This window comes from Callorhinchus milii, unplaced genomic scaffold (assembly GCF_018977255.1).
Source record: "Callorhinchus milii isolate IMCB2004 unplaced genomic scaffold, IMCB_Cmil_1.0 Scaffold13, whole genome shotgun sequence".
Classification (NCBI taxonomy): domain Eukaryota; kingdom Metazoa; phylum Chordata; class Chondrichthyes; order Chimaeriformes; family Callorhinchidae; genus Callorhinchus; species Callorhinchus milii.
The window spans coordinates 781636-799477 of NW_024704754.1; the positions used below are offsets into that span (position 1 = coordinate 781636).

Consider the following 17842-nt stretch of genomic DNA (forward strand, 5'->3'; position numbering starts at 1 on the left):
CAAAACCTTCAAGTCTACAAATATAGATTTTTTTTTGTGTGTGCGTGCATTAAATTGTATTGATCAAAATTGTCATTCCAAAGGATAGCGATATCCATTTATACTACTATCCACTTCATTGATGGTAATATTTTGTTGGTTTCCATTGCTGCAAAGTGTGTCCTGTCTTTCAGAAATGGCATCAAACTATGTAATAATAAATAATAATCCTCGCATTAGATACAGCGCCTTATCACGTCTTCAAAACGTCGCAAAGCGCTTCACGGAATATACTGTAAAGCGAATTGACTGTAGTTTGTGGGTGAAACGCGGCAGCGCAATTGGCTGCAGCTTTTCGCCCACAAATATACGGTCAATTCACTTTACAGTCTATTCTGTGAAGCGCTTTTGATATGTCGATAAGACGTGAAAAGCGCTATATCAAATGCAAGGATTATTATTATTATTCCCCACCCACTGGCCCGGCTTGCCAGGGTTTAAGTGTATACGAATACATACTTAGAATCTAGTGCTCAGGTGATTTATTGATCTTGATGTCTGTGGTCAAGATCCCCAAAAGTATCGAAGAACTGTTCCATTTCCATTTGCAACTTGTCGTTTCTTTTCTCTGCGTCCTCTCTTGCCCGTTCAATATTTCTCAGCTTGATCCTGGCAATGTCGTAGCATATCCTTTGCTGGTTCAGGTTTAAGTGTAAGTTCTGCACCTCTTGTTCCAGCTCCTGATGTCTCTTCTCTAGACTGTAGGAGTGATTCAGAATAAAGATTGAGGAAAAACATTGTCGTTTTGGTTTTACTTTCTCAAAAACTATTTTTGATCAGTTGGTATCAATAGCATCTGTTAGATGCATCCCTCAGGAGTTGACACATGTTCTACGCGACAATAATAATCCTCGCTGGACAGACAGAGTTACGGACCTGAGCTGAGGGTTGGGGTGGGGGAGGGCAGGGAGATCGAAAGCACGGTTGAAGAGGAGGGTCTTGAGGTGGGTCTTGAAAGTACAGAGTAAAGTGATGTGACTATATTTTGTGGGCAACTATGAAATGTAGTCCCGGTTGATTTTTTTTCATGCAAAAACCATTAAGCTACAGGAGCTTTGAATTGAATGAAAGCAGATCAAACATCTCAGAGCTGGAGCTATAATAATTGTTGCATTTGATAGTTTGTAATTGCGTATAATTCTGTTTTTTAGTAAGACTAATTGCATTCATAGCCTAACGTTTGGCTACGGATACAGTCATTACACTTTACAGTAAATCCTGTGAAGTCTGTGGCACCTTTGACATCCAGATATGAAAGACATTATTATCAAATTCAGTGTTATCAGTTGACATTCAGCTTGGGTTAATTGGTAGTACTCTCACGTCTAGGTCAGCCTTGCATCAGGACATTGAGCTCAAAGTCCAGGCTGATACTCTGCTGGGAGATCTGTCCTTTAGCTGAGATATACAAAGATTCTCCTGACACTATCCTAAAAGAAGAAGAGAGGTTTCCAACAATCCTCCAGATCAAATACATCATTCACATGGCTGTTTGTGTGATGTTGTCTGCTGTGTTTATCTACAGTCTCCACACTTAACAGTAGTTCCCTGCAATCGCTTTACGGAGTTATAGGCACGACATCAACGGTAAACCTTATTAAGACATCAGTTCATGGAACCACTGGGCATCTTTGTACACATCTCGTTTAGTTGTGTACGGTAACCCATTGGCAAAAGAACCAGATTCTAATCGATTGTCAATATTAATTCTATAAAGCTTCTCTGGTGAATTCTGATAAACAGAAATTAAATACACTGAATTGTGTATAGTTTTCAGACCAATATGTAAAGAATATTTACCCCTCGATCCTGGTCTCATATTGCTCCTTCTGCTTAACCAGTTTCCGTTTAAAGGTGGCTGCAAATCCTCGCAAGGCGCAATAACTAGGATCATTGAGAGAAACAAAGGTGGTGTTGTTTTCACTGCTGCCTGAGTACCCAAATGCAAACCCAGGCATTTGGGTATTTCCTGGCGTTTCGGGCCTCAATGGAGCTGTTATACTGAGCTCTGAAGAACTTCTTTCTAATTCTTCCTCTGGGCAAGTGGTCCCAGAGGACTGGAAATGATCGTCCAGTGAGATCTCACAGGATGATGTGGACCAGGGTGGACTGTGGTCACTCTGCACATCCTCTGTGTTCACCAAGGAAACCGTGATGTTATCATACATTGAGAGTTTGCTTTTGTATGTGCTTTCACCTGATTCCCACAGGTCATCCCTCTGCTTTTCATTCCAAATGTTGGAAGTGTTTGTAACACTTGTCCCCGTGTCACTCTGCACATGAGCAGCCGTGGTTTGAATACCTGCTTTGTTTAATAAGGGATGGTTCACAGACTTATCCCCATGTAACTGGATTGTGAAATTGCCATTTAAAACATCGTTGGGTGCCCCAAATGATGAGGCTTGCTGGCCAACTTCAGTATGAAGGGGGAGATTTTCTCTGCTGGTTGACTGAGATCTGCCTATGGATTGCCTTGCGTTTGTCCTTGAGTGACCGGATCTGATATCCTTGGTCATTTTTGCCAATTCAATCTCGCCAACTGCTGGTGAAGTATGGGAATGTGTGCCAAAGGTGTTGATGTTCGCTCCGTTCTTGCTCGTGGTCTCTCGGTTTGAAATTGGAGAAGAGGCTGTTAATTCTGACTCAAAGCTTTTAGCATCTTGTCCAACCGATGTAGCCTTCAGAACGTTGTGTAGAAACGGGTCACTGTGTTCGTTTATCATTATAGACATCAGCTGCTGCACTAATGCAGTCCCTGTGGACAAAAGGAGAGGATGTTCGAGGAAGCCAAACCTGTATTAGGAATTAATTGTGAGTCATTACACACTACAATATCTACAATTTATCTACACAGTCAAAGTCATCTCAACAATCCCAGCCAGACTTCTAATTGCAGCAGAATATTTGCTAGATTTGCTGCTAATTATTTTTAATTGCCACTTCACGGAGAAAAGCTCCCATTGTATTTAGCTTGTCGTTTTAACTAAAAACTACATCAAACTCTGCACCCTCAGCGTCACCAGGCCTCGCTGCCTCCCTGTTTCCCCAGGGATCCATTTCAAGATCTTAAGCCAGCAGAATTTTGTCACTTTAACTACCTCTGTCAGTCACCCTTGTGCTGTGAGCACAAAAAAGCTTTAAAGCAGTTCAGTTCCCTCTGTAATGTCTGTAGAAATTAAAAACAAAAGTTAATTTTAGCATTTCAATTTTTAAAAGGAGGCAAGGGCGTTCGCCAATGCTCCGGGCTTACTCCTCTGTCCCTCCAAAAATGTTTGCGGGGCACTGCTGTGCACAATTAGCTGCTGCACTTTGCCCTCTAAAATAAAACACACAGTCACTCCACTTTACAGTGTATCCTGTGAAACGCTTTGCGACGTCTCGAAGACATGATAAGGCGCTGTGTCAAATCCAAGGATTATATTGTTATTATTACTATTATATAATGTGCACACACCACATACAAGCACATAGCAATCTCACAGAATTCTCCCTGTAATATGTACATTACCGTATTTACCTCCAAACACCGTTTCAGGATGATTCACTTTGGGCCGCAGGATGTTCGGTCCAAAAACAGTAGCGCGATTCTGAATACTCATCTTGTTTACACTGGAATAAGACTGAACCTCATCCAGGAATCTGAATAAACAATACATGTGTCGGACTCGTACGGCGATGTATCCAGTGAAAGGAAATGACTTTAAAAAAAACAAATAAATGCCAGAAGCAAGTCAATTATACAGATTGTATCAAGGTTGAACCTCCTGAAGGCAAAAGTTTCATTTCATATATATATATATATATGTGTGTGTGTATAGATATATATGAACAGGAGGAGGCCATTCAGCCCCTTGAGCTTGTTGCACCATTCTACTAGATCTTGGCTGATCTGTAACTGGATTCCAATATTAGAGTTCTTATTAGGAATTCTCACACTTACCTGCATATGTACTGCAGCAGCAGGTTAAAGTTATCAGGTGGGGAGGGGTGTCACCTGCCTTGTTAACGCTTCTTGTCCCTGCAAAACAGCAGAAATATATCCTCAGTGGAACCAGTAGCAAGATCTCCATGTTGGGAGGCAGGACAAAAATCAGGTTAAAAAATGGTGGACTTTATAACGGAGGTGCAGAAGAAGGTCCATTGTATCCGTGATGACTCTCTTCAGAGCTATCGGTGAGTTTAGACCATGGGGTTCACCCCCAAACTGGGCTCGACAGGCAGGGAGATCAACCTTCACTCGGTTTGAATCCCGTGACCGGAAGATATCTCGAATTTGTGGAGAGATATGATGATGATGATGATAATAATCCTGGCATTTGATACAGCGCCTTATCACGTCTTCGAGACGTCTCAAAGCGCTTCACAGGAATATACTGAAAAGGTGCGTCCCCCAAACTGTCGTGGATTGAGTGTCTCTGAGTGAAGTTTTTTTGGAGTGGGCGCGGGTGGATTATTACCCCCGGACAAGCGATCCGGGAATCGACTAACAATTGACTGTGTATTGTGTTGGTGAAACACGGCAGCCAATTGCGTACAGCAGTGTCCCACAAACAGTCGGGGATTGAGGGACAAAATTATTATTATTATTTTTGAAGGGGTTATAGAAGGCGATTGTTGCTAGAACCCGAGTTAACATTCACACTCTGCTGCCCAGCTTGATATTTCTGACAGTAGATGGCACTAATCTAAAATTACCAGTCACTGTCTGGTGCACTAAATTCCTTCAAGGTTTCATAGGAATAAAATGGTGAAAGAAACTGAGAAAAGAAACCAATTTAGAAGGTGATCGGAGCCAAAAGAAACAAAGAGAAAAGAAGAGCATCAATAATAATAATAATAATAACAATATCGATCCTCGCATTTGATATACATCCTTATTAAGTCTTCGAGACGTCTCAAAGCGCTTTACGGGATATAACGTATACAGTTAAGTGGATTCACTGTGTATTTTACAGGAGAAACTTGGCAGCCAATTGCGTACGTCAGTGTCCCAAAACAGTCATGGATTGCATGACTTTGAGTGAATTTTTGGGGGGTTTGGAGGCGCGTGGATTATGACCCCCAGAAAAGTGATCCGCCAATCGACTGAACGCCGGGTTCCCACTCACTAGGTTAAACACAGGCTCGTGTGTGTGCGTGGAGGGAAACTGAGAGCAAGAGGATCACGAGCATCTTGGTCCTGCCCAACAATTCTCCAGATAATACTGATCATTCTCTCCATGGCTGTTTGTAGGACATTGCTGTCTGCTGCGTTTGCCTATAAATACGCTGCACAGTAAAAATCCAGCGAAGCCGCTTGAGATTTTCCATGGATGTGATCAGGCGCTAATATCAAAGGCCAGGGTTATTATCTCCTTGACATTGCCTCAAGGGCCATTGACTTAAGATGAGATAAAATAGAAATGAGTAATAAAGGAGAAGAAAGGGCAGAGGAAATGGAATGACTAAGCAAATAAATTAAACCAGAACAAACCAGGATATAAAGGAAACCAGAGGTCAGACGGTAGATTGTATAGTCCTGCCAGGTTTATTTATTGTGATTACATCAAAGGCTCTCGTGGCTCTGGTGAAGATGCCGGCCGGTGGGAAGAGAGACAGAGAGTGTGTGAGTGAGACACCGAGGAAATCAAGATGTTGCCAATTGTGTAATAAACTCAGACGGCAGCGAAGCCAGACTAGAATGTGATCTTCCTATCGCGCCTGAAGACCTTCCTCTTCGACCGTGACTACGGTCACCTCCCCCACCCCACCCGCTCGGAATGGTGCTCCGCCAACTGTCGAGCGCCCTGGGGCGTTGTCCTGGGTGAGGGGGCGCTGTGTAAATGCACGTTGTTGTAGAAGAGTAGTGACTGGACAGATTGTAGAATTGCTCCTGTAACCCCCTGAAACAACACGAGCGCAGGAATACCTCTTCTTCGTGCCCCGCTAGCGGTTGAGCACAGCACAGAAAGTCTTTGTATTTAGCGAAAGGTATGACCGGCTCTGGCAGTTGACGTAGATAGAGTCTCAGTAAAGGATGCCACGGATCCGTGTCACTGTGAGGCAAAGTGAATAATCACATTCAGTTCGGTTTAATACCTCCACAGAGTGACTTTCACAACCAACAGTTAATCCCTTAGGACGTGGACATTATATAATCGCTGATTATTAGCAACAACAAATTTACATTTGTATAGCGCCTTTCACGTCGGGAGGAAGTCCCGTTGATCTCTGGTTATGGGACGTGTGTGTATGTGTGTGTGTGTTTTTTGTGGGTTGGGGTGGGGGGGGGGGATTAGAGAGTAATAGAGTTCCCACCAACTCAAATAAAATCTAAGATCAAGCAAACTAAGGACTATGAATCACAGGTAAATAGATGGATATTTCCCTGTGACAGCAAGTAGGATTATGCGACATTACGAAGGGACATTTCATCATCAGGCTGGAAACTCAGGCAATGATACAACTGCTGACATCCAGACTGATAGTGATTCTACCCCCAGTGACACCTCCATCTCTGATAGTCGCTCCAGGCTTTTGATCAGAATGATGGTGGTTATCAAATCACTTCAGCTCCATAAGCATAACACTCAGAGCGAATTTACGATATTAAATTACAGTAGTGCTGTTTATATTGGAGTAGGAAGGTCAACTGTAACACAAAGTAAATATTTGCCGAGTATTACGCAAAGGTCCCTTTGTACCAACTGCCTTGTGAGTGGAGATTGGTGCCATTTAATGTGGAAATGTGAATGCTTTTAATGTCGGGCATGATCACACATAAATAACGTTATAATTCACTACCTTTCGTTTCGTCCACAAAATACACTTTACAGTATAATCTGTGAAGCGCTTTGAGACGTCTCAATGACCTGATAAGGTGCCATATCAACTGCAAGGATTATTATTATTATTATCTATCTATACACTAAACGGGAAATAATAAAATCGTTGGTTAAAAAAAATCACTGAGGAGAAACAGAATCTTAGTCAATAAAAAAACTATCAGGAAGCAGAGTGGCCTGAAGAGTAATAGAGGCACAGAATAAGAATCCTTGCGTTTGATGTGCCACCTTTCACGTCGGAAAGGACATGTCAAAGTGCTTCAAAGGTTTTACTGTAATAATAAATAATAATAATAATCGTTGCATTTGATATAGCGTCTTATCGCGTCTTCGAGACGTCTCAAAGCGCTTCACGGAATATACTGTAAAGTGAATTGACTGCATTTTGTGGACGAAATATAAAATATATAATACATGCCGCAAAATGTAGTGAGTGGGTATTTTGTAGGGAAACTCGCCAGCCAGTTTGGTGATGAATAGTATCATCGTCATTATTATTATTATTATTAAAATCAGTTGAAAACACAGTGTAACGTGACACCGATTGACACCACACCTCACCTGTTAAAGAGGGCGTTGCCCCCAGAATCGAAGGCTTCCCGTAGTTCCTTGACCGGATTTGCCTGACCGGTGGAGTCGAAGCAATCCCACTTCCTTCAGCCCCTGTTTCCGAATGAAGCTAACACGCCGTTCCACCACCACCGGAGCCGAACAGTCCCCTCCCCTCCCCTCAGACTCCACCGTCTCCCTCCAGCCTCTGACCGAACACTCCTTTTTTTGCACGTGGAACCAACGGCTTCACTGTTACAATACCGTCCGTCCCAGTGGCTCCCACTCCTGTCACAGCCGGAAAAAGGCCTCGAAATGTCTCGTAGAAAGGATCGCTTTTGTTATGTAACCGATCTGAAGGTCGAGAAGAACGAGGTCAAGTTGTTTATCAGCGAAGCCTTGGGCTGTCAATGCCGCGTTTCGCCCACAAAACACACAGTCGCTCCACTTTACAGTGGTTTCTGCGAAGAGCTTCTAAGACGCCTCAACGACGCGATGAGGCGCTGTATCGAATGCAAGGGTTTGAGCCGTTCAAGCTGCAAGTTTGACACAACTCACACTTTGCATAAATCCTATTAAATGTACGGTCCCAACTAATGCCCTTTGATTATGGCGAGTGAGGTTTTACTGTATCGTTTAAATAGCGTCACTAACCCACTCATAGTGTTGGAGCATTTTTACACTGTATATTTTGCGGGCGAAACGCGGCAGCCAATTGTACACACAGGTTGCCAGGAATCCTGCAGTGATGAGGACTAAACTCCAGCTGTTCGTGGGATTAAACAGTGACATTTCTGGAGAGGAGGAGAGCAGTTATGGGAGTTATGCTTTTCGTCATTCTTGATGCATGTGTTCCCAGATCGGAATTTTGGGTGAAAGTGGTGTTTCCTGTTACACCCCCTCCCACCACACAACCACCCCCCACCCACCCCCCACCCACACACACACCCCCAACCCCACAACCCCCCCCCACTCCCGCTTATATGGAAAATATAGCCACACGAGCAGTTAATCATCTGCAACCCTGTAGCCTCCTGTTGGGTAATGGAAAACACTGTACAATCCACTCACCCAAACCCAGCTGCTTCTCACTTAACCCCCCCAAGCATTTTCACGGAACCAGAGCACTTTACAGCACATTCGGCCCATCGTGTGCGTGCTGGCTCTCTTAAGAGCAATCCTTTCAGTCCCATTTACCTGCCCTCTCCCCCATATCCCCTACACTCCACCCGTTCACACACAAACACAAGGCAAATCAGACTCTGGCCTTCTTTAAAGGGTTCCTTTACAAGGTCTCACCAGCAACAAGTTCACCGTTGTTTCCTGTAAGGGACAGAATAACTGAGAACCGTTCGCCTGTTTCCAAACCCACGCACAGTGGATGAAAAAGAATCCATTCCCACTGGCCATTGCTAACTCAACATCCTCATAACCGGCCACTCGTTCCAGCAGAATATTTGTTAAATCAGCATTTTGTTTTGCAACAAAACATTCCCCTCTCTCCCGCCCCGGAACATTGATCACTCACACTAACCCCCCGGCACAGCTGGTTTCATTCACTGTACCGTGTGCAGATGCTTGTAAAACAACAACAACAGGACGGAGAGGTAGGTAAGGAGGTGCAAGGATATGGAAGTAAAATGACCGTTCTGCTACGACCCACCTTCCCTGAGGCTGAAATAGCGCTTTATTTTCCGGTAAAGTCGCTTTCCGAAGGGACCTGGAAGGGATGGTGGAGGCAGTTCTCAGGCGTGGTTCATCCTTTACACTCTTTAGCCGTGTTTGACCGAAGGCCGGTGTGGATTTGTTCAACCGCAAAGGGCTTTGAAGAACCTGCTATAAAATAAAAAACGAAATCGTTTTCACTGGAAGGTCGCTCTCGGCTGTGAGTCGGGTCGGCCCGTGAGCGCCAATGCCTTGGGACTGCGGCGCTGAAAGGTTTTAGTTGGGTTTTTTTTTGGTGGGAATCTCATCACTCGGCTGCAGGAAAAAATAATGACCCTTTTTCGGAAGAATTTCTCGGCTAGTCTGCCTCTGACCCCAGCTGAACGAATGTCAGGAGCGATTGTGACATGCACATTCCTGAGCTGCCCCCAAATGTAAATATGGACTGGATCTCTCACTGAGGAATGCGTTAGTGTCGGCAAAAATCCAGCCATTCGTTCTTCTATCAGCGCAATCTAATCAGTAGGAGAGAGGGGGCTGTCCCATTCTTAACCACGGTCAGGGAAAAACTTTAGGCAAGTTTCCTTACTCCACACACACACACCCACACGCACACACACCCACATACACACACACCCACCCACCCACACACACCCACACCCACACACACACGCCTCTGGTTACCAATAGTAAGTAGGAACCCGGTTGTTAGTCGATTGGCGGATCACTTTTCCGGGGGTAATAATCCCTTCAAAAATAATTCACGATATCAACTGCAAGGATTATTACAATTATTATTCACAGCGATCAGTTTTGACGTACACTCTCTCATTCATTGCCTCCTTCCTTCATAAAAACCAACATGACAGTCGTTGGGTTGTGGCCAGCTCACTGTTTGCTCAGCAAACATCAGTGAAACTTCTCTTCCCAGTAAATGATTAAAGAGAAGGTGTTCACTGGCGCTGATACGACCACCTTAGCTTGATTATTAAACTGACTGATGCTTTATTAACTTTTACATCCATGTACCTCTCCAGTGTTAGATTGGGTGTCATTTCCAAAGGGATTTTCGGCCTCTCTCACGCCATTTGCCTTTGAGATTTCAATGTCGTTGGAAACTGTGCTCAGGAACCTTCAATGGTCCGGTTCATACTGTAATGATTCAAAGCTGCTCCTCCACCTTCAGCTGGAGAGAGAGCGACGGCTTCTGGGGCATGATCTTTAGCAATGCTCTGTGTCAGATAAACACTGAGCAACACACAGCTCTGCGCTCTCTCAGTGCTGATTATTTCTTCTGTCGTCGTGTGGTCTCCCCATAACAAAGCCTCCCATTCATAGCCTTGTAGAGAGTAAAAGAAAAGGCATATGTTGTGTAGAATATACTGGAGAGGAGCCAGGTTTGATTCCCGGGCCGGGTGAAACCTTAGGCAAGTTTCCCTACTCCACACACCTCTGTTTACTCGGCAGTAATTAGGAACCCGATTGTTAGTCAAAAAAATGTTGTCACTCAACCACGACTGTTTGTGGGACGCTGCTGTGCGCAGTTGGCTGCCGCATTTCGCCCGCAAAATATCCAGTCACTACACATTACTATAGATGCTGTGAAGCGCTTTGAGACGTCGCCATGACGTGTAAGGGGTTTATATACCAAATTCAAGGATTCCTGTGGATCTACAATATGATTTCAAGATACCTCTCGTGAGTTCTAGGGTGTCAGTCTGTAGTTCTGAGGTTTTGAGCCTCTCCTCTATGTACAACACAGATGTTGTGTGATTACGCATTTGTTTTACACTCACTGAGTTTCTAGACGTGGTGATGGATCCAGATAAAGCAATGACTAACCCAGGGCCTAGACGAGGGGGCAGGCAGTATAACTGATCTTTAGAGACAAGCGAAGCCCTCTGGTAATCACTCAGACTCCAGTCTGAGGATCTGAATATAATACCAGCCCAGCCCAGTACAATTGACCTGGGGTTCCCCCTCCTCTCCTGCAATGAAGACAGATCCTCTTTTTAATGTGACGAACATCTTCCGAGTTATTTGTTTGCTCCTAAATTCCATAACGTCAAAAATGCCTCTAAGAGATCGTAACTATCGGTTGCAAACAACTCAACTCCTCCCTAAGCTGAGAATTTGTCTTTGTTCTGCGATCACGGGCAGATTTACTTTGTCAGCTTGATTATGGCTGTGCACTGTAACAGCTGCGAAGCAGTGCGAGGCGAGAGGAAAATATAATTAGTTTACTGGAATACACAAATCTCAAGTGCACGGAAGAGTTTTATGTTTAAGAAGAAGTGGGAGACTTCTTTAACACGTTAGAGGTCATATCTCACAGGTGCTTTAGAGAAGAATCCGTTCTAATAATAGTAATAATAATCCTTTGTCGTAGCGCCTTATCGTTCGTTGAGATGCCTCAAAGCGCTTTGTAGGATTCAATGTGAAGTGTAAGTGATGAACACAGCAAGCAATTTGCGCAAAGCAACGTCCCACAAGCCGTGAAGTGAAGGATTTCCAGGAGAAACTCCCTTCTCTTTTCGAATCGTGCCTTGGGATCTTTAATGTCCACCTGAACAGGCAGACAGGACCTCAGTTTAACATCTCATCCAAAGGACCGTACCTGTAACAGCACTCCCCAGCTCTTTATATTTAAGCGTGTCTAACGCTGCTATTAGAGTAGGCGTGGAATTGATGGGAACATTATTGATTTACGGGGATTTCAATGACACACCGAGTTCATCCAGAATATCACAGCCACTTCATTAAAAGGATCGTTAAGAATTACTCCAGTCCCAGCCAATAAATAAAGGTTGTTTTCATTTCAAGTAACTCTCGTCTTTGCTTAGTCATGAATAACTTTGGAAAGACCTGGATCGTCTGTCAGTCGCCAAGTTGTACAGATTTTTTTTACACACACACACAATTTGCATGAATAATTGATGACTCTTGTTATCTCCACTTTAATGTGGTGCAGGTGTCCGCCCGCTCTGTGAGCTGCACTCTTAACACAGTCAGAATGTTGTGGGTTTAAACCCCCATGTCAGGAAATCCCCCGCCCACTATTTGAAAAGAGAAAGTTTTTCCCCTGGTGTCCTGCCCAACAGTCTCCCCGATGAAGTGAGTTGCTTCACAGCAAATTGGCTGCCGTGTTTGCCTACAAAAACAAAAAAAGCCACAGCAAATCCGCAATAAGTGACCCTGCTTCAAGACATTCCGATGATCTGATAAGGCGCTAATATAAATCAAAGGTAAAGAATTTTATTGTCTTGGGATTCCGTCCTGTACATTTCCAGGGGAGAACTAAATTAACAGGGAAGAGGCCTTGTTTTGGTGTATGAGTTCTTACAAATTATCAGAGATGTCTGGGCAGAAAGATCTTTTATAATTTTGTATGTCCTTGTGTCCTCTGTTCCACCATCGGTGGCCGGGCTTTCAGCCGCTGTACCCCAAAACTCTGGAACACTCTCCCGCTATCCCTCCGCCTCGCCCCCTTCCTTCCCCATCTTCAGGTCACCCCTGAAGACCTTCCTTTCGACCAGTGCCTACGGTCCCCTCCCCCTCCCTCTGCTCCTGTGTTACTGTGTTCTCTGTAAGAAGTTGTTTGCCCGCCTGTAACTCTCGGATGACTTTAAGTCACCTCGTCTTGCGGTGACTGAGAGCAACACCAGTGAATGACTGGCCACACAGCAAGTCAGGCCGCTGTGCTGTGAGGGTGAACTGCGCGGCACTAGATTTACGAGCAACTTGTGAGCTTGGCCTTAACGGAGCCAGAGGTCATTGACACAGGCAATCACTGTATTGCAGTATTGTTTTCTTTTCGACGTCCAAACCAAACATCAGACGTTTCTATTTGCTTAAGTGACCGTTTAAAACCGCGTCCGCGAGTTCTGTTTACTCTCAGCTCGAGGAAGCTCAATATTTACAGAAAAACAACTTTACAGGATACAAGATAGAGCGTTTCGTTAATCAGAAATTGCTGAGATTTGGTGGACGTCAACCAGTTCTGGTGTCTGAGATAAAATGCCAAACAAGGAACAAATGCGCCCAAATCCTTTCTTTGCTTGTTTTCTCATGGGGGTCTGGGACGAGGGGAATACAACATAACAGTTCTGGCAAGCCGAGATTGCATGACATGCTCTGCCAAGTGTTTCTTTTCCGGGACATCAGATAGGATTCAGCAGTAAACATATTGGAATGTGTGGGATAACAGAAAGGAGTGTTGTAGCTCAGGGGTTAGAGCGCTCGTCTCGCAAGCGAGAGGACCTGGGTTCGAGTCCTGGGCGAGTCAGGTCAGGGCGAGACGTTGGGCAAGTAGTTTTCCGAGCAGCTGCTGTATTGTGTAAAGTTAGGATGATCTCCTGAATCCTAAAAGAAAAGCCGTGGATTTTATTTTAATATAATGCGTCCATGATACTCCGACCCGCAGTCCCTCCATCTCGCCCCCTCCCTCGCCACCTTCAAGACCCTCTTCGACCGCGCTTTCAATCTCCCTGCTTCCCCCACTGCCCTCTGCCCTCTTACTCTAGTGCATTCATGTTTCTGTGATTTCTCAAAGGTTAATTATTGATGTTAAAGCACTGAGTACAACTGAACGACCTGAATGAGCCACTCTACCTCATTGAGTGGAGGTCTCAGTAGTCCAGAGTTTGCTGTAGTTCAGTCCCGTGGTAAACCTCTTTAGTTAGCTCACCAGTAATAATGATAATGATAATAATAATAACAAGATTACATTTGTATAGCGCCTTTCACGTCGGGAGGACGTCCCAAGGCGCTGGACAGTGTACAGCATTTCAGACCCGAGCTGGGGTCAGGGAGGGAGAAGGGAGGGGAGGGGAAAGGGGGGGTGACCGATGGCATAATAATCCTGGCATTTGATATAGCGCCTTATCACGTCTTTGAGACGTCTCAAAGCGCTTCACAGGATACACTGTCAAGTGTATTGACTGTATATTTTGTGGGCAAAACAACAGAAGCAAATGCACACAAAAAAACTATAATAATTCAGTCACTCAATCCACGACTGTTTGTGGGACACTGCTGTGCGCAATTGGCTGCTGCGTTTTGTTCACAAAATATATACAGTCACTACACTGTACATTACAGTCAGAACCACTGGATGACTCCGGTAGGCATTACCTTCCACTGATATTCCAAAGTGTTCCCGGGATGGATAATTCTGACCTTTCCTTCATTTATCAACAGGGACCAGCCATAAGGTAGAGATTTGCTGTCAAATTGCTGCTGCTTTTTGCTGTGCATCAATATAACATCTGTGGTTCAACTCCAGTTTATCTGAAATCAATTGAGGCTCAAGTCACATCCAAGTGGTGAGAGATAAGTGCCACATCTCAACCTCCTGCCGGTTGAGATCCACGGTTGTGGTAGTCAAAAGCCAACGGGCAGATTGTTCCGTTGACATTGACATTTCATTGACAACCCAACCCCACTAAGTGGAGCTGTGTTACAGTGTGCAGTGAAGCGCTTTGAGGCGATTCAATGACATGATGAAGCTATTTATATCAAATTCAAGTATTATTATTAGCCGGGAACAGGAACCCCAGCTGATTTTCTCCCCCCCGCCCACCCCCCAATAAACTGGAGTGATTAGACTGACCGTAGCTATGCCCCTTCCCATAGTATCCCATATTTTTATCCAAATAAATAAATAAATACCAGGAACAATTTAATTTTATTTTAAAAATTAACAACCGAATGTGAAACCTGGATATTGGTTCAGTAGGTTAATGGGTCAAAGCTTCCAAACAGCACTTTATTGGACACTCTTTTACTTTAAATAAATTTACGATCCAGATCCGGCTGAAATAATCAATTCTATTGATTCTGTAACAAGCTTTTAACCGGCTCAATCCTTTTAACTGCTTTTGATTGAGATGCTTGCTGTACAGGAGTATGTAAAGTTTGCTGTCGGGTTGAATACATTTCTTACGCAATGTCACTTAAGTAGGATGTAAACATCTATCTGAGTGGCTTATTGAGAGACGGACACACAAATAATGTTCTGAAGGATAGAAACTTGTGTTGCGTTAATACACAGGGATAGTTTATATTGTGAAATCGAGCCGAGGTATTTTTGAGAAGTGGTGTATGATCGAGAGAGATGCAGAGCCAGATTTAAAAGGGAATTAAATCTGCAAAATCAAGTCATAGTTTTCATGTTGTGTGTACCTGAATTATTCCTTACGACACACCACACACACACACACCATATGCACACACCTTCCCCATCTTCAGGTCGCACTTGAAGACCTTCCTATACACCTAACAGATCAAATATCCTATGTACATTGGAGTAACTACCAGTTGGAACTCCATCCCACAGTCCCTCCACCTCATCCCCTCCCTCGCCTCCTTCAAGGCACGTCTCCAGACCCTCCTCTTTGACCTCGCCTTCGACCACCCTCCTAACCCCACACTCCCTACCCTCCAACCCCTCCTGATCCCAACCCCCAGCTTGGGACCAAACCCCTGACTGTCCAGCCCCTTGGGACGTCCTCCTGATGAGAGAAGCGCTAGGTAAATGTGATGTGTTGTTGTTGCTACTCAGCTGTGTTGTAATAACTGTGGACCATTAGGCACAGTAAGTGTGCGTGCCCTGCTGCTGAACAGAATAGCAACTCGGGAACGGAGGATGCATTTTGCTTTGAGAATTGAGAAACTAGGCTGTGAAACCAAGCAGGCCCTGCCAAAGTATTTATCTCTGAATTCATTGCGTTAGTTGGCTTGGGTTTCCCTGTTAGAGATCAGAGAGTGTAAAGGGAGAGTGGTTGCATTTGTTTCCAACAAGTTGCATTTTATCAATCTTTTCTTTCGGTTGCCCAATACCGCACTGTCCGGTGGTTTTAAATGAAACGATTGGACTTGCTCAGCAATTTACAATTCGCTGTTGCCGACTGTTGGCTCGCCTGCATCCAAACGCACATCAGTTCCCGGCAGACAAATCTCATTTCTATCAGCAGGATGTGAACTCATTTCTCTCCTTACTCACTGGCCATGCAAATGAGTTCAAGGCGCGTTGATAAAACTATCAAATGATGTGGAAGCATCTGGCTGTGGGAGATTTCAATGGCCTGGGAGCTGAAACATTTCCTGTGTAGGCACATATTTACAGTGTGGTGTTTAACAAGTCAATGTTAATCAGTTAGCATTAGAAAGCTCCAATGCGGCATTAAATCTAGTTTGATGGACAACCCTTCAAAGGAGTAGCTTCTCATTACTTATGAAAGCATCTAATCTCATCTAGGCTCTAAACAGCCCTCTGCTGAAAGACCTTTCTATTAGATTAAGACGACTGTTAGCAGATTATTGATACAGGCTTCTCTGTATCTTTAAGTCACCTGGAAGAGCTCGAGAGCAAAACAACATTGTTTTCTTACATTTATTTCCTAACAGCGAAATATTAATAGACCGATTGCTGAGGCCTGGAACATGAGCATTACCCAAACACAAATAGTATTGTCTCCTCTCTGATAGGTAACAGATGGGCTGTGAGTCTGAGACGCAGCAGGAAGAGAACAGAATTGGGGACGGCCTTAAAAACAAGCCCCCGGGGGGGAGAACAAGCATTTAAGCTAAATGTTTGTTTGTATGTGAATATCAGGGATGGTTTCCAGCCTTTGCTTCTCTGTGGGATATGTTCTTGCTACGAAAGTCTTTCATTTAAAGAGGAACTAAACTCTGACTGAGAACTTTTTGTCTTCCTATTGCACTCCTATGACCTTATTCCTTTAAGCACCACAGCTCCTTCCTGTTTTATTTTGCTGTGGTTTGTCTCGGGAGCACGTGAACTTTATGCTACATATTTCCAACTCGAATGTGTTTTAGACCCTATGGTTGTTTGACGACCTGTTTTAGTAATTCTTTGTGACTGACCCGAATAGTCCTCAGCTCCGTATATGTCACCAGTACTCTAATAATAATAATCCTTGCAATCGATACAGCGCCTTATCACGTCATTGAGACGTCTCAAAGCGCTTCACAGGAGACACTGTAAAGTGGAGCGACTGTATATTTGTGGGTGAAACAAGACAGCCAACTGCGCACAGTTTAAATTGGGAAAGCAAAGATAACTGAAGGAAATATCCTTCAAGGATGGAAGGAGTGATCACGTAGAGGAGAAAAGGCAACAGTGAAGAGGGAGAAAGGGAAACCCGTATTAGGAATGGAGAACAACAACTTGCACTTGTAGAGCGCCCTTCACACAGGGTAGATTCTTGGAACGTTAAACAATGGCGGAGTTTAACCCGAGCTGGGGAAGGTGACCATAGGCAAGGTCGCAGACTAGAGGGAAGTCTTCAGGTAGTGGAGAACAGTAAGTTTATTAGCAAGCAACCATTTTTAAATGTTTTGTTGAATTAATGGTGAATGCAACCCTCAGAACAGTCCACGATGTTTAACCCAGTGGTGGCGATGGGCGGGGGAGGAAATCAGGAGAGCAGATTGTTATTGAGAAATATATGAGGAAATCGCAGTATATTTTCACCCACAAAATACACAGTTCATTCACTTTACAGTATGTCCTGTGAAGGCTTTGATGAGACGTCTCGAAGACGTGATCAGGGGCTGTATCAAATACAGCGATTATTATTATTGTAACTTTCCATAAAGTCCATCTTGTGTTGTTGGAGTAACAGGAGAAATGCCAGTGCTTTATACAGTTGGAATCCTCCCCTCTGCATGAAGGTGGAGGGGATGGGGGGAGAGGGGGGGTGTAAGGGATTCCATCTGTAGAAAACACTGGCATTTCTTTG

The 17842-nt window shown here is 44.2% G+C and overlaps 1 protein-coding gene across 1 annotated transcript; it reads right to left on the bottom strand.

Moving 5' to 3' along the window:
* Nucleotides 1-413: 413 nt before the first annotated feature.
* LOC103183756 (rho GTPase-activating protein 24-like) lies at nucleotides 414-14333 on the bottom strand. The gene is given in 8 exon segments (XM_042340042.1): nucleotides 414-738; nucleotides 1840-2794; nucleotides 3557-3678; nucleotides 3980-4014; nucleotides 4016-4057; nucleotides 5948-6074; nucleotides 9076-9248; nucleotides 14211-14333. Coding segments are annotated over 8 exon segments (1794 nt in total). The 3' UTR covers nucleotides 414-521.
* Nucleotides 14334-17842: the final 3509 nt, after the last annotated feature.